Genomic DNA, 21,999 nt, shown 5'->3' with positions numbered 1-21,999 from the left:
AAGTATGGATATAAAGCACAATAGGGTGTGTCCCTCATCCAGAGTTTGTTGTGTCTAAAGTCTTAACCAAACTAAAGGAGAGCATAAAGCAACACAATTCTCAGTTAAAGCAGTCTCACATGGACACCATATGGTGTATATTGCTGCTGTATAATGCTTGGGTGGATCACCAGCACCTAGCACAGCAATGAAATGTAAAGACTAATACCCGGCAGTATCTCACCACTGTTCCATCTTCAGACAGGCCTCAAACATATCAGCGTGGATGATAAATCCATACATCAGGCTAAAGATGAGGCTCCCATCTTCTCCACTCAGACTTCACAGTGGCTGCTGGATAACACCATACAGGGCAGGAAGTGGCATGGTAACCTGGACGTCTGGTGAGGCGTACGCTGGAAACGCACGCTGGAATGCAGGGCTCCATGTGCTGCGGACGTCAACGCGTTTCGCATAAGTGACGTACGCTTCTTCAGTATGTCCTATCATAAGCTGATCCAAAAGAGACAAAGTAACCTCGAAGGATATGCAGTTCAACTGCTTCTTAGACCATGTTAAGCAGTCCAGCCAAAGTATCCTAAGCATATGTACCACAGACATGAGACTCATGGGAGAGGTAGTTGGGAAGCCTCCAACAGTCCATAGCAACTGACATTTAAAGCAGCATCTATGACTTCATGTGTTCTATAATCAAGGGATCAATCACAGCAGTGCTGTCTTAAGCAATTTTGACCAGTTTGGAAAAGCAAAGTCACATCGAGGATGGGATAAAGAGCAGGGCCCTCCCACCTGTGAGAACAGAGTTTAAAGATGCTTCAAACTAATTATCAGTTGGGTCCCTAATAGGTGCATCCTCCACCAGTATGGTAGTCGCTTTGTTAAAGTAGGACCACTGCGTGATGAACAGAGGAGATATGCCACGTTTGTACAAAATCCTCCTCAAACACATAAAAGGCTAATAAGTGCTTTGGGGAGCAAATAACTTTTGTCAGGATATTGCTGAGCGCCATGGAGAAAGAGTTGGAATAGCTGGTGCAATATAAAATGTGGATGTTGGTGCTTTACAGGACCCAAGACTGGAACAGACACTGTTAGAAGAACATTCTGATCCCCCAGTTGCAGAGAAGCGTGCTCTGCATTGATAAGAACCGAAAGGGCCTCTCAACTATAAGATCTAAAATAAAATACCTTCACTATCTTCAGGATTCTCTTCATCATTAGAAACTTCATTATCCTCATCTTCTTGGGCGGAAACAGTGGATGCCACGCTTTCACACTGTGACACATCTCGCTCTTCTCGTGGCTTACGAGGAGACTGCAATGCAAGTAGCACAAAATAGCATTATTATAATGTAGCCTTCAATAATGTTATCAGATTGGCTGATTCATCTGAATCACTGAGCTGTAAATACACTGTGCAAGTACACCAGTTTTACCTACCTAGTAGTCCTTATGCTGGACAGTAAACTGGACAGTGCAGAGTCTGTGCCCACCTTTCCACTTTAATCCAATCAATGACAGCACAGCATGCACATAGCAGAATAGTGGGCATTCCAATTAAATCAAATAAACTTGTTTATTTCAAGATTGTAAATCTGCTCAGCTATGATATCATGAGGAGGACTGGACACACACAAGAACAGATATACAAATGTACGTGTGCTGGTAATTTACAGGCACATATGGATTGTGGTAATAAATTAAAATGTTTCCCATTTTTATTTACACGGATTGGATTTAAAGGATTGGTGCACCTTTAGGAGCATGCCACAATCCTATTTAGATGCAACATGCTCCTATTCACCCGCCTCCTGCAACCACTACCAGACCCTGCCCCCCCCCCCCTTCCCTACGGTCACATTCTGATAAATGGTGCGACTGTGCAGGGCACACACAGCCATGGGATTTATTCACAGCAGTTAGTGAATGGCAAAACGACATGTTCCTTCTGTCCCTGTGGCTGACAGCTTGTAGTTCTCAGTAAATTGTGGGGATGCTGATGAGCGCTCTTGTAGTTCACTCACAAGCCTTCATCTTTAAACTGACTGCCTACACAGGAGGTACAGGCAGATAGCTGTATCATTACTTCCCTCATTCCACCCTGCTAGTATTAACGAGGTTGCTGTACTTTTATCCAACACCCATCTAACCACCTGTACCCTGGATCCTGCTACCTCGCACATGCTACGCTCACCCTCTGACTTTATTCTACGCTCTCTAACTCACATCTTCAACCTCTCCCTCTCTTCTGGCATCTTCCCTAATTCTCTAAAAACAGGCACTAGTCACTCCCATCCTTAAAAAGCCCTCACTGGACCCCACCAACCTTCACAATCTACGTCCCATCTACTTATTCCCCTTCTCCTCCAAACTCCTTGAATGATTGGTCTACAACCAACTGAGCGACCATCTGACTAAGAACAATCTTCTTGATCCCCTTCAGTCCGGATTGCGCCCTCAACATTCCACTGAAACTGCTCTCCTTAAACCCACAAACGACCTACTAACAGCAAACACCAATGGACACTATTCTGTACTACTCGTCCTGGACCTCTCTGTTGCCTTTGACACAGTAGACCACCCCTTCCTCCTCAAAAAACTCCACTCATTTGGCCTCCGTGACCATACTCTTCACTGGTTCTCATCCTACCTATCCCAACGCACCTTCAGTGTTACTTACAACTCTATAACCTCCTCTCCTCTTCCTTTCTCTGTCGGGGTCCCCCAAGATTCTGTCCTTGGACCACTCCTTTTCACTTACAACTCTATAACCTCCTCTCCTCTTCCTTTCTCTGTCAGGGTCCCCCAAGATTCTGTCCTTGGACCACTCCTTTTCTCAATCTACAACTCCTCCCTGGGTCAGCTGATTGCCTCCCATGGCTTTCAATATAATCTCTACGCTGATGACACCCAAATCTATCTCTCCACCCCTCAGCTCATTCCATCAGTCTCCTCATGCATCACCAGCTTACTAACAGACATATCAGCCTGGACGTCACATCACTTCCTCAAACTCAACCTATCCAAAACCGAGCTCATGATATTTCCTCCCCCACGTTCCTCTTCCCCTGTTTTCAACATCAACGGCACAACTATCAACCCGTCCACCTATGCTAAGGTCCTAGGTATAATCCTGGACTCTGAACTATCCTTTCGGCCACACATCCAGTCACTGTCCAAAGCTTGCCGCCTCAAACTGCGCAACATCTCCAAGATACGTCCCTTCCTAAGCAATGATACTACAAAGCTTCTAATCCACTCCCAGGTCATCTCTCGTCTTGATTACTGCAACTCCCTTCTCATTGGCTTACCATTAAAAAGACTATCCCCCCTTCAGTCCATCATGAACGCTGCTGCCAGGCTCATCCACCTTGCAAACTGCTCTGTGTCTGCTACCCCTCTTTGCCAATCCCTCCTTTGGCTGCTACTCAACCAACAAATTAAGTTCAAGTTACTAACCATAACTTACAAAGCCATCCATAACTTGGCACCCAGCTACATCACTAATCAGGTCTCAAAATACCAACCAACTCGTTCTCTTTGTTCCTCCCAAGACCTCCGTATCTCCAGCTCCCTTGTAAGCACTTCCCATGCTCGCCTCCAGGACTTCTCCCGAGCTTCTCCCATCCTCTGGAATGCACTACCCCCCATCTGTCTATCTCCTACTTAGTCTTCTTTCAGACGATCCCTGAAAACACATCTCTTCCGAGAAACCTATCTGGTATCCACCTAACAACTGTACTTTTATTTTCTCCATCAGCCCATCCCTCACAGTTATTACCTCTGGTATCTCTTGACCCTACCTCTTAGATTGTAAGCTCTAACGAGCAGGGCCCTCTGACTCCTACCGTATTAAAATGTATTGTATTTGGACTGTCTACCCTCAAGTTGTAAAGCGCTGCGTAAAATGTTGGCGCTATATAAATCCTACATAATAATAAATAGCAGTAGAAGCTTGGCAAAGTCCCAGTAATCCACTGATTGCAGGAGCAATGCTCTGCAGGCTCTTATGGGGAAAAATACACATTTTTTTCCTGCAAAAATATGTGCATTTATTTTTTTCACAAAGATGAACTTCACATTTAAATAAGGGTTGTTTTTTTGGTCGATGTGCCTATATATATATATATGATATGATATTTATGTGGTGTTAGCTTTATAGAGCAGCATTTAAGGGTAGGAAAAATGGGATTCTTACTGTAAAATCTATTTCTCTGATCGTTGAAGGGACAAAGCTCCTGATCTTCTTATCCATTGGGTTATACTGCCCCCTACAGGAGTAGGACACCAGGCAGAAAAAACGTCTGGCTATGCCTATGGGCAGTCCCAGGGGGTATACTCCCTCTCTTGGCTATAGGTACTCAGTTTTGTTACAGTGTCAGAAGCATTAAACTCCACAGAGGGTTGTCTGTCAATGAACATCAGAGGAATGGATTTTACGGTAAGTCAAAAATCCCATTTTCCATTTCATTAATTGATGGACACAGCTCCTGATCTTCTTAACCATTGGGACATTCCAAAGCAGTGTTAAACATGAGGGGTGTGAACAGCCAAAATCAAACTCCCAAAGCTAACTACAGCCAACCAGGTAAACAGGAGTTCAACCAAAACTGGAGCTCAACTGAAAAAAACTGGAGCTCAACTGAAAAAAACAATACACCCTCAAAGATTACCAGGTCCTCTAAACAGCAGCCTGCAAAACCTGCCAAAGAAGCATCTGCACATGCCAACACATCCACTTTATAGAGCTTTGTGAAAGTGTGTACCGACGACCAGGTGGCTGCCTTGCAAACCTGCGTCACTGACACCTGGTGACAGAAGGCTCAGGAGGCACCGAGAACCGAGTAGAGTGCGTCTTGAAAGGGAAAGGAGGAATCTGACCCCCTGATGGAATAGCCCTGAATCACCAATTGTCTGATCCATCTGGAAATGGTCGCAGAGGAAGCAGACAACCAACCCTTTACAAGGCCCATCCGTGAGCACAAATCGTGTCTGACTTCCTAAAAGACTCCGTAACTGCCAGAAATACCCTAATTGCTCGGACCACATCAAAGCATGCAAAGCAATTTCCTTCGGATGTTTTGGCCTGGGACACAGGGAAGGCAACACAATGTCTTCATTCAAATGAAAATTAGAGACAACCTGAGGAAGGAACGACGGACAGGGGCGAAGAACCACCTTATCTCTGTGAACCACCAAGTAAGGTGGACAGGATAATGCCCCCAATTCCGACACCCTACACGCAGAGGTGAAAGCCACCAAAAAAGGCCACTTTCTGGGACAGCGCAAGCAGGGGAAATTTCCCAAAGATTCTCAAAAGGAGGCTTCGGGAGGACAGATTACCAAATTGAGGTCCCAAGGCAGCAACTGGAGGAGTCAAATGCTTAACTCCTTCAAGAAAAGTACGCACCAGGGAGTATGTAGCCAAGGGCCATTGAAAGAAGACCACTAAGGCCCACACCTGGCAATTGATAATACTCAAGGCCAGTTTCTACTCAAAACCCCCCCCCCCCCAAGATCCGAGCCAGTGAAAGAGCGAGGATGAACTCCAAGAGACTCACGCCATGCAATGTACATCTTCCACGTACAATGGTAGATCTTCCTAGAAGTAGATTTCCTAACTTTTAACAGCATTGGAATCCCCTCTATCAATCAGCACCTGGCGTTCAACAGCCAAGCCGTCAAAGCCAGCGACTGTAAAGCAGGATGGAAGATTGGTTCTTGGGACAGCAGAGAGGAAGCTTCCAAGGAACGACGGCGACCAGCTGTACCAGATTGGCGTACCAAGCCTGGCGAGGCCAGTCCGGGGCCACTAAGATGACCGGAATCCCTTCTGCCTCGATTCTGCGCAGAAGTCTTGGCAGAAGCTTAAGAGGGGGGAAGGCGTAAATCAGATGATATACTGAACCCACGGGGCCACCAGCACATCTGATCCCGTGACCGAACCACAAGCCTCTGCACCTTTCTGTTGAGCCAGCAGATCTACCTCAGGGAAGTCCCACCAGAGACACAACTGATGAAACACCTCCGGATGAAGGGACCACTCCCCTTGGTCCAATGCCTGCCAGTTTTCCATCGCAGGAATGTGTACGGTGGAGAGGGCTGGAACGAACCGTTCTGCCTGCCTTAGAAAGCCGGCTACCTCCAGAGCCGCCAGGACACTTATTGTCATGACATAAGCCGCGGCATTGCCTAATTGAATGCACACTGGACATCCCTGAAGACAATCCAATGTTCCAGGCACAGTGTGATCAGCACCCGCACGCAAGTCCGGAGGAATGACCATCTGCTGGACAGCAGGAGATGAATTGCAGCCTGCAGTTTCTGGAATTTCTCCATAGGAAGGAACACTCTGGCTAAGGCTGAGTCCAGAGTCAGACTTAGATAGTCCAGCTTTGTGGACAGAACCAGAGCAGACTTCTGAAAATTCAGAAACCAGCCAAACTCCCTCAAGCGTGTATGGCGATTTCTAGGTATTCCACCAGAGCAGTAGGAGACTCCGCAGGTCATCCAACTACCCCAGTACCGCGATCTCCCATTAGCGTTACAATGCTAGCACCGGGAATGAAGACCCGAGGAGCAGAGGTGAGACAAAAGGGTAACGCCACAAACGATAATGCTCCTCTTCCACGGCAAAGCAAGGGAAGAGCTGGACACCGACACATATTAGAATGTGAAGGTAAGCGCCCTTTCTGTTGATGGAGGCAAGAAAATCCCCCTGAGGCAGGGAAGCCATCACCGTGCGAATGGACTCCATTCACAACTTCTGCTCCCACACAAAGCAGTTCAGTGCCTTGAGGTTCAGAATTGGACTCGCCTTGCCTTCCTCCCTGGGGACTGTTAAACAGGTTTGAGTAAAAACCCTAAAAACGTTCCAAAGTCGCAACCGGAACAATCACCCTTTAAAGTAAAAAAACTTGCACCGCCCCAAAAAGAGCCTGTAAGCGGACCAGGGACAGTCACACGTTGGAAGGAAGAACCTTACCGGAGGGTAGGAACGAAATTCGATCTTGTAGCCGGACAGCATGACCTCGTGGACCCACTTGTCACGTACCAGGGAAGTCCCACAGATCTGGGAACAAGTGAAGACGTTCTCCCAGCCCAGATACAGGTGAGGGCGCACCTTCATGCTGAAGGGGCCTTGTCCACGGGTCTGAAGAAGCCCACTCTTTGACTTGTCAGACCAAATTTGCTTGGATCCTCCAGAGGCGGCCCCAAAGGGCTTCAATCCCTTTTCAGTCGACCCTGAGGGACGAAAAAAACTTCTTATGAGCCGAGAAGGAGGGCCCACTTCTACGACGAGGGTCCTTGCCCTTAGTAGCCTATGGAAGAAAGGTACTCTTCCCCCCAGTGAGACCTTTAATGATGTCATCCAGGGTAGTACCAAACAGGTGATCACCTTGAAAGGAAAGATCAGTCAAGGCCTTTTTAGAAGTCTGGTCCGCAAACCAGCAGTTGAGCCAAAAGACACGCTGAAGGACCACTGCTGAAACAAAGCGCTGAGCCAGTAGGGGAGCCGCATCCAAAGAGGCATCACAGATAAACTGCAGCCCCTGGTTTAGCTGGTCCGCCAGCTCAGCAAAGGCAGGGGGGGAGCTACTCCCCTTCCAGGTCACTGCACAAAAGCCTAGACCATTCGGTAAGAGTCTGACACCAGGACAATGGTAAATATTGGCCTCCATGCTGAACCTGCCGGGGTGTACATATTTTGGGCCACACCCTCCGCCTTCCTGTCAGCCAGGTCCTTAAAGGCCAGGCACTCTTCAACCGGTACTCCTCACCATTGAAATGGGGGCTGTCTGCCAGGAGGAACGCTGCAACTCAGGCCGAGACCCAGTTGTATGCGACCTCGCGAGGCGTTTAGCTAAGGTCTGCACGTGCTCGCAGGCCAGACTGGGGTGACCACCGGATCTAGATTATCCAGCCCGTTGCCCAGTCTGGAAGTTGATTGTAGATCTCAAAAAGGAAAAAAAAAAAAAAAAAAAAAACACAGAAGAAAAAAAATCCATCTAAAAAAGAAAAAATTTGCCAGGACCACAGATCCCAGCAATGAACTAGGTCCTTACTCCTGACTAGGCAGAAAAAAAGAAGTACCTATAGCAGAGAAAGCGCAAGAATTCCCCCTGGGACTGCCCACAGGCATCTGCCTAGTGTCCTACTCCTGTAGGAGGCAGTATAACCTAATGGCTAAGAAGATCAGGAGCTGTGACCGTCAATGAACGAAAGAGAAAACAGTTTCTTTGCACAGATGATTGTGATTATATAACAAAGATAAGCATGCCATAATGTGCAAGTATACACAGCAGACTTGCACACCGTAGCATGACATTCCCTGAAGATAGTTTAGTTGTATTTTAAACCATGTCAGGAAAGTAAAAATGCAATAAGAATGTGCCCTGCAAAAAGCGCTTATGCCCATACCTCTCTGGTGGCCTGAGTGTCATATTTTTCTCCATTCCAGCCTACAGCATTCGTTTGTCTCTGACTTTCAGTGATTCTTGTGACAAATGTCTGTGTGCCCTTCCACGGGCCCTGGTTCTATCCTCAGACCCTACCTTATTCTTTCGTCCTGCAGTAAGGTAGAGTTGGAGGTTAAAACTACCGCCTGTGGTGGGGATAAGGACTCTCTCAAAAATGTTGAATGCTAGAGACTGATGGAGGCTGAAGGGCTTTGATAAAGGGAAGGAAGGAGACAAAAACAACCAGAGAGGTAAGTACAAGAGCTCATCTTTTGCACGGCATACTTTTTTAGGATGTTTTTGCCACCCTGCCAAGGTTGCTCAAAATGTCTTATTTTACTGCAGTAACCATTTGTGTTGAGGGTGAAAACAGGATTAAACTTCTTACAAACATAATCGTAAGGAGGAGTTGCAACTAAAGGATTCTGGGGACGTTTACAGGACTTTGAAAATGACAGCTAAACCAACAGGACAAGGATTCTTTTCCTAAAAGGATCTAATGAGATATAAAAATAACCATCACATAGTTGAAAGTAAAGATCCTTAGCGTTGTGTGAACTGAGCGGACATTTATAGAAGATTTCTAGGCAAAGGACTACAAAGTCAAAATCTTAAAATCGTTACAAACAAATTTGCAATTTTGCTCATCCATTCTTGTGATTCCACCTGAACCTCCCAGACTATTGAGCAGGTCAACAGAAAAATCAGCAGTTATAATCCTGTACAGGTTCCTGTATTATCTCCCTCCCCACTTCAGTTTGAGCACGGTTAGCATGTACTCTCCCAGGTAACCTCTTCCAAAACAAGTCAGATGGATAAGATGCGGTGATTGCTCTCTCCAAATCAGAGTCAGATTCATAAAAAGATGTACCCTTTTTTCATAACGCTCTACAGCTCCAAAGGCTAGCTGATATTTCAAGAATTTCCACGGTTAGCCAGATTTAAAATTTCAGTTAGCATACAAGGCATCATAAAAAGGAGGTTGAAATTTTCAAGCAACATTTGCTGTACATTTATTGATTCTTAATAGAGATTCACCATGGCTGCCGAAACATAGCCAAAAATTATGTGTTAGGCATTGTGCCAATAAAGAAGGTGCCAATAACGGCTCCACAAATGTGATTGATTTTGTCGCTATTTTACTGTACTTGTGGTGTGTTTTCATAGGTCGTGACTCAAAACTACATCAAAAACGTAACATTGGTGTGTTACTGATGCGTTCTTGCTGCATTTTCAAACCATTTCAATGGGGAGATGCTTTTTTTTTTTAACTGACCAAATGCAGCAAGCAAATTTTTTTAACACTGCAACGGAAGTGCAACGGACCAGTGTGAAGAAACACATAGAATTTAAAAGGGATGCATTTTTCTTGAGCTTTTCTTGCTCTAAATGTGCCGATAACGGTTGACAAATTCATATTAATTCAGTCTTTATATGCACTAAAGCATGCTTGTTATACTCACTGTGGAACCTAAGGGGTTAATCCTTTGCATTGTGTATAAAGGCTTTTGATCGTGTCTCTCTGATCCTCCTCCTTTCACTGTCTCCAAAAAATAACCTGATATTTACAGAGCCAGGGGACAGGGTGCACATGCTCAGTTTGGTGTGTATTGCGAGAGTTTTTTTTTTTTTTTTCAGCACTGTCCAGACATGTTTAGACAGAGGATCAGGGGGGAATGAAAACTCCTCCTACAAGCTTTACTAGGAATTGATACAAGTCACAAGGCTGCTATATACTGCTGATGAGAAAAGGTGTTTGTTTATATTAACTAAAATAAATGGATTTTTGTAAAATCTTACCGTAAAATCCTTTTCTCTTAAGCTCATTGACAGACGCAGTCCTCTTTGATTAATATCAAATTGGGTTATACTGCCCTCTACAGGAGTAGGACACTAGGCAGAAGAAAATGTTCTGGCCACACCCTAGGGGCAGTCCCAGAGGGTATATCCTCTCACTTCCTGCTACAGGATGTCAGTTATGTCACAAAGCAGTGTCAGAGAATTTAACCCAACCCAACTCAAAAATAGAGGGGCGGGTACTGAGTCTGTCAATGAGCTTAAGAGAAAAGGATTTTACGGTAAGATTTTACAAAAATCCATTTTCTCTGTCGCTCATTGACAGACGCAGTCCTCTTTGATTAATATCAAATTGGGACGTCCCAAAGCAGTGCCACAAATGAGGGGTGGGATAACAAGAATCAAAATCCAGAAGGCCCAACCGGAGCCAACCAGAAGCATCAAGGACTCATCGAGCAAAAAGATGAGACCTAAGTGAAAAACCCAACAAACCCTCGAGGTAGACCAACAGTCTCCTCAAACAGCGGCCTGCAGGAACCTTGCGGCCAAGAGGCATCCGTCGATGCCAGCACATCAACCTTATACTATTTTGTAAAGGTATGAACCGACGACCAAGTAGTCGCCTTGAAAACCTGAACCACTGACGCCTGATGGCGGAAGGCCCAGGAAGCACTAAGCGCCCGAGTAGAGTGCGCCTTAACAGGGAACGGGAGATCCCAACCCTTAAATAGAATAAGCCTATACCACCGTCTGTCTGATCCATCTAGAGATGGTCGCGGCAGAAACCGGCAACCCCTTTCTAGGGCCATCCGTGATCACAAAAAGTGAATCCGTCTTACGAAGCGAGTTCGTAGTAGTCAAGTGTACCCTGATTGCCCGAACCACACCCAAGGAGTGTAATGCAAACTCCCAAGGATGGCTGGGCTTAGGACACAGGGAAGGGAACACCATATTCTCATTCAGATGAAACTCTGAAACCACTTTAGGAAGGAAGGATGGATTCGGACGAAGAACCACCTTATCCTTATGTACCACCAGATATGGGCGAACGACAGGACAATGTGGCCAGTTCTGACACCCTGCGTGCAGAAGTGATAGCCACCAAAAAGGCCATCTTCTGGGATAGCAAGGGAATCTCCCTAATATTTTCAAAGGGAGGTTTCTGAAGAACCGGCAACACCTAAATTAAGATCCCAGGGCGGTAAGAGCGCGCGCTCCGGCGGAGCCAGGTGCCGCACCCCCTGGATGAAACTCCGCATCAAGGAATGTGTAGCCAAAGGCTTCTGAAAGAAGATTGCTAATGCTAAAACCTGACCCTTGATCGTGCTCAAGGACAGTTTCTGCTCAACTCCCCTTTGCAGAAAAGCCAATCTTATGGCCACCGAGTAGGGACGTAGAGGCAGCCCGGGGGATTCACACCACGCGATTTAAGACTTCCATGTGACTAGACAGAAAAAAACTGACATCCTGTAGCAGGAAGTGAGAGGATATACCCTCTGGGACTGCCCCTAGGGTGTGGCCAGAACGTTTTCTTCTGCCTAGTGTCCTACTCCTGTAGAGGGCAGTATAACCCAATTTGATATTAATCAAAGAGGACTGCGTCTGTCAATGAGCGACAGAGAAAATTTATTTTCCATGTTCTGTGTAATGTGAGAGACCAGATATAGTGAATGCAGGTTCAGGGTGTAGTAACACTTTAAATTCATGATATGAATTAAAAAGTCAATATTATACAATTCTATATAAATATGTATTGTCTTTTTAAAAACGGTAATTTTCGGTTTCGGCCAAGTGTATCCTGAATTTTCAGTACCAAAATTTTCATTTTGGTGCACCTCTAATTCTTAATGCTACTGTAAAAAAGATCCCTGCAAATACATTTTACAACATCTTGGAAAGTTTCAGTGTTCACGTATATTAAAGTTATGTAGGGGTTTTTTTTTTTTAAAGAATCATATCTGGGTTAACATGTAAACATATAAAAATCAGGTAAAAAAGGTTAACAAGTCTAACTGGTTCTTTACAGCAATACTCACTTTATGTTTGTGCTGCTGCAACAAGTTGTCCAGATTGTGCCTCCTTTTGTAATTGAAGTAGAAGTTTTTACATTGAGCTTCACTCTTCGTTCCTACCATCTTGGCGATGGCTCCCCAGTTACGTCCGTGTTCCACCAAGCCTGCCAAAACACAAACAGACCAACGGGGTCGGAATGAATTAAAGGAAACAAGCATTCTTTGAAAAACAGTAGAGCGCAAAATCCAGCAACCACAAGGCAAAACGATTAACCCATTTAATACTAAATTAAGACATACTGAAAATTTAGAACAATGAAGATCAACTCGGAACAAAGTTAAATGTTTACCTGGCTAAGGAAAGCTAATTAGCTAGAAGAAAAAAAAATGATTAATATCTTCCTGACTGTCGATCTTCTGGGTTGAAACATCACAATAAAATGTCTTGTGGTTGTGCAGCAGCTTTACACTACGTATAGGCAGTAGATGGCAGTCAGAGGCTTACGAAAATCCATCTTCAGAATGAGATACAAGATGACAAGCATGCTTATAACCTACAAGCATACTTGTCTTTGCATTACAAACAACCTCAGAGCTACAGTTTTTCAGAAATAATAAATTAAAAAAAAAAAAAAAAAAAAGACCACTTAATATGGTCTTCCTCTGAAAAAGGTCCTTCGGGGCGTGTGGTAACCCAGACTTACCTATTCCCACTAAATATAATTTGAGGAAGACCAACCAACTCCTGTTATTACATTTTACATGATACAGTACTTTCCAAATCAGGTTGTACCATGCAGGCAAGTACACATAAAAAAAAACTGCAACTGTTTAGTTCTGAAACCAATGCATGCCAAAAGAACTGGGTTATCTTGTCCTGCACCACCTACAGCTTCACTTGGACAAATTAAACATGCCCATCAACTGAACTTGTATATCATAGCCCAAGTGCTGGCAATTAATGACTATGTTTATTTGTATCAATGGAATAGGTTAACTTCAACCATTTACATTTAATAAAGCTTGTAGAGCACCATTAGAACTGTATGGGGCCAAGCGAAAAGCTTTTTTGTGATACAATATGATAGATGTAGCTTCAGGATAAACAGGAGCGGAGTGTGATACTTCTTCAAAAGAATACAAACACCCAGACATTTGCAAACATTGCAACCAATTTGAAAAATGATCGCAAAAACTTTGCAGAGGTTATCTCTGAAGGTTAATGCCCCATAGCGAGTATAGGGGAGTCTGAGGTATTTGAATATCTGATTGTTCAGAATAGGAAAAAATAAATAAAATACAGCAAGCCCTTCACCATACATAAGAACATCAGCTAAGTTGGGGAGAAAAACTGTAGGATGCAAGATTCAGTGTTCTCGTTGAGAGATCTGCCTGCCTTTACACTCCCTTACCCATATGCCTCAACTAGGTAAAAGAGGCAGTTAACAATAGAGTTAGTAGAGTACACAAGTTAGTAAAGTATGAATGTTGTAGCAGATTTAAAAGTAAATCTATTAGAAGAAAGGATTAACTTTTGTACTGATCGATCAATCAATTAGATCAAAAGTATATGCTCTAATATGGCCCTAAGAGTAGAGGATATGAGAGATGTGGAAAAGCCCCTCAACAGTTTGAGACTCTGGGTACCTTCACACCAAATGCAGTAGGACTGCACTGGGCCTCTATTCCAGCATATGATGAGGCAAAAAATGCTTTGTCTCCTCATCTGCATGGTTCTCACCATTGCGTTGAGATGGTGTATAGTGAACAAAAAATGTACCGTCTGCAGTACTTTTTCCAGCACAATCCGAGGTAATCCACTGGCTTGCTCCGCAGCAAATTAGGATAAAAATTCAATTGTGAAACGTGCCAAGATCACTGCATCAGCACTGTGCTGATCTGGCCGGACCGCACATCACAAAAGCTGGTGTGAACACACCTTTAAAGCCTTTGAGATTTTGGAGAGGTGCCAATTCCAAACCAAATATTTGTTGCATCTGTAACTATTTGGACTAAGAAGGCTTTAACTAGGTAACATGCCTGCATTTTGAAACATGCTTGCATTTGAAAAGTTTTATCCGGAATATATGGTTAAAAAAAAAAAATCCAGTTTCCTACATTTTTATTTATTTTTTTTAAATTGTGTATCTTATGTATCTTATGTAATTACATTCCAAAAAGAACAGGAAAGAACGCTGACAAATTCTATAACCTACTTGTTCATGAAGCTGAAGTTTAACCTATTTAATTTTTGCTTTCCCTGGTTTCTCTCACCACTTCATCCTAATAACTATTTTTAAAGAAAACCTTTTCATTTTCATGACATACCTGATTGATGTCATCACTAGGTCTTTGTTCTTCTTTAGGAAATGCAGGGGCTGTACATAGCTTCCGAAAACATGAAAGCACTCTACCACATAACTACTCTCAAAGAGCTTTCAGCCTTGATGCAAGCAGTGTGCTGGCTCTTGGAAGTAGCTATGCAAATAACAAAATCTCTTCATGGGTGGGTGTCAGTTGAGTGACATTAGAAAACTAGATTGAGGAACTGGACTCAAAACTTGGTTTTCACAACATACCAGATGATTGAATCTTTTATTAAGTTGAAGTTAAAGGCGGGGGGGGGGGGGCCTCCATATGCTGAGCCTCCATATTTGAAGGACTTGAAATTCAATATATGAATAAGGCAACCCAGGGAATAGGTCATCTGGGGGATGAAGGAATTAGATAATGCTGGGTATCATCTAGCCAAGAAATGAGGTGTGCTCCCACTTGCTGTACCTTCTATGCATGATTTGGGAAGCGCAAAATGAGCACCAAAATCAGACTAAGCAGTTTCAATACAAAGAAGGAGCCCATATAACTGTGCAAACCTAAAGGATGGGATGGAATTCAGCCTCCCACCTGCTCCCAGTTGGCTTACAGGAAATCCTGATTACATCAGAGATGGCATCACTGCCATTTCCAAACACTGCAAAAGCACTGTGATCAACATTCTTATAGAACAATCTGTAGCAGAACTGGCAGCTTAGAAGCAGATCCCCAAATCCCATTGGACATGCACAAGCCTCCTCACCCAGTGCCAGTTTAAAATGTGTTGAGACTTAAAACTGCAGTTCAAATGGAAGATTTCAAGTGGTGGTGTGGAGTGATTAGGGTTAGTATTGATATTAACATAAGTCATTGGGCTTAAGTCCAAGGTTCAGCCCTGCGTCAGTTCCAAGTCATAGCACAACTGTGGAGGGTGGCAATTCAGCAAAACTGCTTTATTCTGCAAAACAGGTTTCACTCTGTATTACTGTTCACACAGGCTGCTGTTGAATATGTACTGGAGGCTGAACCCTTTATGATATTAGCGAACTCCCAACACCTAGGGTTAACAAAATGCTATTTTGTAAGCTTCTATTGGCCCAAAAATATACCAGCACAGGGTTCTCAGCACCTAATTACACTTTGCCATTATTAGAGCAGTCTATTTTTATTGCATGGTAGGTTGGATAATGTCTTCTGAGGAACGATTTAATCTATTTATAGCCCCAACCAGACACTATGTAATGGTGTAAAAAGATCATGTCAGGCCATGTCTTCAGCTGCCATAAGCACTGGCTATCCATAAACAGCAGCCTGGAGATCCAGAAGACACCCTACTGATGAAGGCAACTGTGACCTAAAAATTCAGTTCCGTTCATTGCACAGTTGCTTTGGATTGTTGCCAGTAAGAGTTTTAATTCAGCTATTTCTATTCCATCTACGTAGGAGTGACCTCTATCAACACAGATAAGTCACTTGTAGGCAGACTATCACAACATAAGTACCGTGGCTATGTGTGGCTCAGCTATTTCCATTTTCCCATCCACAGAGAGCGGCCTCTACTAAGATAAAGAGAAAATATTTTTGTGCAATTTAGGACAACATACTTGATCATTATGGCCATACATGTAAACATTTCTCTTGTTTAGCGCAGCTATCTGAACAAGAGAAATCCATGGATTCCCCCAACCAAGCTAAGCAATGTTGATGGACAAATCTCCAGATGCCAGCCAATGTATTCTATAAAGTTTAAACAGAAGCTGCATTCCTCACAGGAGCATGGTCCTGCAAGCCCAAGCTGCATTTGAATTGTGACAACGGGTGTGGGGAGAATATCCCCTGCCTGCTGTCACACCAAGGGGGATATTGGGTGGCTGCCATAGTGTGTTAAATGCTCCACCCTCAATATGGGAATAGGTAACCTATTTCAAAAGGCAAACTTGTTCTTTAAATCTGAACTCCAGCTTATGCTCACGTTATGGGCCAAGCTGGCCCAAACAAACTATGTCCTTCACCAACTTGTGATACCACTAGATGTGCCCTATAAACGGTGTGTAGCTGAGACTACATACAGCCTACTGCACTGTGTCCTGGGTTTGAGCCAAGACTTCCTGTCTCATACCCGCAACACAAGAGAGTCTGATTGGAGCTCAGCCTTTCAGAGAAAGCAAAGAATTCTAGCAATGAATAAAGCTTTCTCTGATTGGCGAGTCAGACGTGACATCATAAGGTTGCCTCTCTGATTCAGCCAATCAGAGAAAGCTTTGCAAGTATGTAAAGTGTATCAAAAGCTGGAGTCCAGTATTAAGTTGTCAAGACTCTCCATTTCCCAGACCAGCATGGAAGAACTAATCTACAAGAAATTTGGCAAAACACCATTATGACCAAATCTTACCAAGCAAGAGTGAACTTCCAAACTGTACAGGGATGAAAAAAAGTTGCCAAGATTGGTCACTGCATGAATCCATCTATCGAAGGCTTGCCAGCAGTAGTAAGCCTGAAATAGTAAGCGTACCAGATGTAGTCTGGTGATCAGACTTTACCTCTGAAAGCAAAAATTCTGAAGGTGGGGTCGTCTTAATATACTGTAAATGTTTGAGGTATCCAAAGACAACAAGATGAAAGATATCAGAAAAGCCTAGGATTTAGGCAATACTTCAATACCTTCCGTTAATATAAAGATTGAAAGGCAGAACGAACATTTTTTTTTTTTTTTTTTAGAAACTTATAAGAGCTAATGCATCGGACATCATTTTCATTTTTCTATCTTAGTGAAAACAATCCCCTGAGCTTTGTTGTCATTGAGGAGACAAGGCTTCTGAATGTTACAAACAGGCTGTCAGTTCTCTTTCCTTCCTGTTCTGCTCACCTGAAATGAACTAGAGCTATGTCAAGCACTACAAGAAACTCCACCGCTCTGATAATCACACTGTGTGGCTGCATTAGCAGAGGATTATTCGAGTCATTCCAGGTAAAGACTTTTTACCTTCTCTATGGAGGTCAGAGCTGCTTACTGCGGTAATTTCACCCACGCAGGCATTTTCGCCCCGAAAAAAAAGTCAAAATACCAATTAGACTAAAATCTTTAAAATTCCATTCACAATTTTCTAAAGCAGAAGAAACTGATGTCATTAGTGCTAATGGTGTTGTACACATTTCAATCTGTGGTATACGCAAAGTCCTTCATAAACCATTTTCAGTACACTTTATTCATACTGAAAGCCACCCAGTTAGGACGTGCTTTATCACCTTGGTAGTTCTGTGTTAAAGCGTCAGGTCATCTTTGACCCAGGTGTCTCGCACAATAGAGAGAATAATAAGCCTTAAAAGGAAACTTTTCCTTTAGAAATATGCAAGATTCCATTGCTGGTGGATATTTTTAAGATGCAAATAGGAGACTGTTATTCTTATCCTTGCTTAATTACTTGGCAAGTCATTACACCCGACAAGCATGTTAGGTGTTCTGACACTTCGTTTGCTGCATGCTGGTCAGTGGAGCAGCAAAGAGAAGGATGACAGTCACACAGCTTACACCATCCACATGACACTGCAATGGCAGCTCCGATGGATCTAAACTGACAGTTTACATCAAAATCCTTACAAGTACAGACAAGCATGCACACACTGATATGTATGTTAAAATTTTTAATTATAACATTTATTGATAATAAAGTGCTGTCTGCAAATAAACACAGAGATGAGCAAATTCATTTGCGCTCAATAATGGATATTTAACGATTAACCGATTTGGTTAAATTTGTATGCTTGATTAAAGATACGTTAACAATATTGATGAATCAAGATTTGATATATCAACTATGATCCAGACTAACTTGCTCATCTCCAGGTAAATGTCCAGAATGTAGAACTTGTATAAAAAACACAAACATTTGGGAACAAAACTTGCATGCTGGCAACATTAGTCCATGTATTTTTCTCCCAAAAGAAAATTGGGAACTGTCCAACACTAAATGCATGTAAAAAAAGCAAGCTTATCTGAAGTACCAAAATTCCAAGCAATATGGAAGCTAGAATCCTATAGTTACCATGCTTTTTTTATACCTCTGTTAAAATGCAAATACTTTTAAAAAATTGATTGCAATAAAAGGGTTTCTTGGATTATGGAAAATTTGCCCCACATGTTCTTTTCTTGTCCGAGTGGACACAGATGTGTATTTTTAGTCAAGAAGCAAAACCAAATTCACTTGTAGAGGATGCTGGAGGTTAAACTTGAGAGCACAAAATCAAATAAGGACACCCCAAGGATTGGAGTATGGGCAGTTAATATTTGTGGAACATGCAGTCAAGAGCTTAAGGTAGTTGGGAAAGAAGGGGGTTAGAGACTGGACCCCTGATATCAACATGCTTCAGAAGTCTGCAGAATGGCGCCCCCCCCCCCCCAGGTAAACATAGTCTCCAGATGCGATTGTATGTGTTTACAGACATGTCAGATGGCAAAAGATGCCTGAGGGAAGATGGCTCATGGATGTCCAACAGTTCTGTTATGTTGGTGTACACCTTTTATTACTGTGGCCAGGCTATGGACATTTAAATATTTAAACATATGCTTATCAATCAATGTATGAACTTAAAAGAAAAAGCCCTCACTGATCTATGTAGCTGCAAGCACTGGGGAGCAAGTTATCCTGAACATTCCCTTGAAAAGCAGTAAAGTCGTGGGCTCTTGATTTAGAGATTTACTGCTTATTAAGAATAATAATAAATAATATAAATATAAATAATAATAAATATTTATTACTCTATATATGTGATTCATTTCATCACATACTGTGCCTCACGTGCTACCCTTCATTTCCTAACTGGAACCCAGGTAACACTCAGCTTCTTACTTTCTCTAATTTTCTTATTTGATGCTGCTGGTCCTAGCGAACTCTAGACCTCTAAATATGATTATACTTCAATTCTTTTACTGTGCTAGATCACTGTTATACTTTCCTTATACCCTCCTTGTACACACTATGTACTGTTCAAATGTGGCACACTGTAACCCATGGTTATACTTATTTCGCTTTGCTCATGCTCAATAAAAAGATATTACACAAAAAAAATAATATAATTTTATTGTTGACAGCCTAGCCACAGCTCTAATTTACAGCTACCTTTAGACATGAGATGGCAGATGGAAGACGGAAGATGCAACTACCACAACAATTTTGGAGAACCCTATGCTTTGTATAGACACCACTGAAAGAAAGCCCAGAGAAATGAGATTTTTGTACTTACCTTAAAATCTATTTCTCCGAGTTCACTGACTGACACAGAGCTCCATTAATCATAACTACTGGATTATATTTCCTCCTCCAGGAGTAGGGCTGGGAAAAACAAATACACCTGGCTACACCCATGGGCCGCCCTCAGCTTGGTATATAATCCCCCCCTCTCTGCTCTAGGTCAGGAATTCCCAAACTACGGCCCTCCAATTGTTCAGAAACTACAATCCCATCATGCCTAGTCATGTATGTGAACGTCAGAGTTGTACAATGCCTCATGGGACGTGTAGTTCTGCAACAGCTGCAGGGTCGTAGTTTGGGAATCCCTGCTCTAGGTAATCAGTTTACTAGCAAGCAGTATTAGAAGTATAATTACTTAGAGGGGTGAGTGCCGTGTCCGTCAAACTCCAGGACACAGGAGCCCCATCTGAAAAATAAAAGTTTAAAGAAAAACACTCCTCGAGAGGTAACAGCCCCTCAAACAGCAGCCTGCACAACTTTGCAGCCAAAAGAAGCATCCACAGATGTCAAAGTATCTACCTTCTAGAATTTTGTGAAGGTATGCACCGATATTGATGCCTGATGACAAAAGGCCCAAGAAGCAGTCAGCGCCGGAGAAGAATGCACCCTGACTGGGAAAGGTGGAACCTGAACTTATTGGAATAGGCCTGAGTCACCATCTGACTGATCCATCTGTAGATGGTAGCCGAAGAAGCGGCCAGCCCTTTTCTTGGTCTGTCAGTAACCACAAAAAGCGTGTCTGACCTCCGAAAGGACTCAGTAGCTGCCAGATACACCCGAATTGAACGAACCACATCCAAGGTGTGCAAAGTAAATTCCTTAGGATGAGCTGGCTTGGAACACAAGGAAGGCAACACGATGTCCTCATTCAAATGAAAGTCAGAGACAACTTTGGGCAGGAATGATGGACAGGGACGAAGAACCACTTTATCTCTATGGACCACTAAATAGGGACTGCAACAGTATAATGCCACCAATTTCGATACCCTGCAGGCTGAAGTAATAGCCACTAAGAATGTCACCTTCTGGGATAAGGGAATCTCCCGAATATTCTCAAATGGAGATTTCTGGAGGACCAAAAGTACTTAATTTAAATTCCGTTGCGGCAAAAGGGACCGTATAGGTCGAACCCCCTGAATGAAGGTACAAACTAAGAAGTGCGTGGCTAGGGGTTGCTGAAAGTAAATTGCCAGGGCAGACACCTGGCCTTTGATGGTACTCAAGGCCAACCTCTGATAAACGCCCTGCTGAAGAAAGGTTAAGATCCGAGCTACAGAAAAGGATCGAGGATGAGCGCCAATCGACTCACACCAAGAAATGTACGCTTTCCACGTACGATGGTATATCTTGCTGAAAGACGACTTTCCTGCCTTCCCAATGGCAGGGATCACTGAACCAGACAGACCTCTATCCCTCAGGCACCTGGCTTTCAATAGCTAAGCCATTAAAAGAAGCGACTGTAAAGCAGGATAGTAGATCAGCCCTTGGGACAACTGGTCTTCTCTGAGAGGAAGACCCCAAGGGACATTTATGGAAACCAGACTGATTGGAAGATCCTCACCCTTGATTCCTCTGAGGAATTGCAGAAGAAGGTTGAGCCGAGGATGATACTGGCCTTACCGTGGCCCTTGGACGCTTGTGGCTTCTGCCAGAGGAACCCGTGAACACGCAACGAACCTCGGTATCCTCCTGTGGAGCCGAATCCCGCTGAAGGAGCTGCATGTAGGACTATGCAAACAGAGCTGTCTTGAAGGTGGATACCACCAGATTTAGAACCTGTATGCAAAATGGGAGAGAGAACTATCTGCGTGACAGCAGTGGGTGAATCACGACCTGTGGTTCCTAAGGTTTGTCCAGAGGAAGGACCACCCTAGTCATAATTCGAATCAGACTTAGGAAAATGAATTTCCTGGACAGGGGGGACCTTAGGTAGTTCAGACATCACCTGAACCTTTGCAGTAATTAAATCTGCACAAGGAGACTCTGGCCTAAACAGGACAAGCTTTGTCCCCCTTTCTGGGTATCCCCAAAGAATACGTTTGTGGATCCCCTTGACGCTCATGAAGGAAGTCCTCGAGGCCGGAAACGAGTGAAGATGCCGCCGCCGCCCCCCCTCACTCCAATAATGGGTGAGGGCAGACCTTCATGCTGAAGGGGTCTGGTCTGCGG

The 21,999-nt window shown here is 43.6% G+C and overlaps 1 protein-coding gene across 1 annotated transcript in view; it reads right to left on the bottom strand.

Moving 5' to 3' along the window:
* Window positions 1-21,999, bottom strand: part of NCOR1 (nuclear receptor corepressor 1) — a 310,428-nt gene that overhangs the window by 101,591 nt on the left and 186,838 nt on the right. Inside the window, exons 17-18 of the mRNA XM_082245149.1 lie at window positions 12,293-12,432; window positions 1,189-1,315 (exon numbers count right to left, since the gene is read on the bottom strand). Of these exons, the coding sequence (XP_082101275.1) occupies window positions 1,189-1,315; window positions 12,293-12,432 (267 nt within the window). The remainder of the gene's footprint in view (window positions 1-1,188; window positions 1,316-12,292; window positions 12,433-21,999) is intronic.

Source organism: Pelophylax lessonae, assembly GCF_965119305.1.
Source record: "Pelophylax lessonae genome assembly, chromosome: 2".
Classification (NCBI taxonomy): Eukaryota; Metazoa; Chordata; class Amphibia; order Anura; family Ranidae; genus Pelophylax; species Pelophylax lessonae.
The sequence above is the reverse complement of the archived record's forward strand: the minus strand, read 5'-3'. Positions and strand labels throughout refer to the sequence as shown.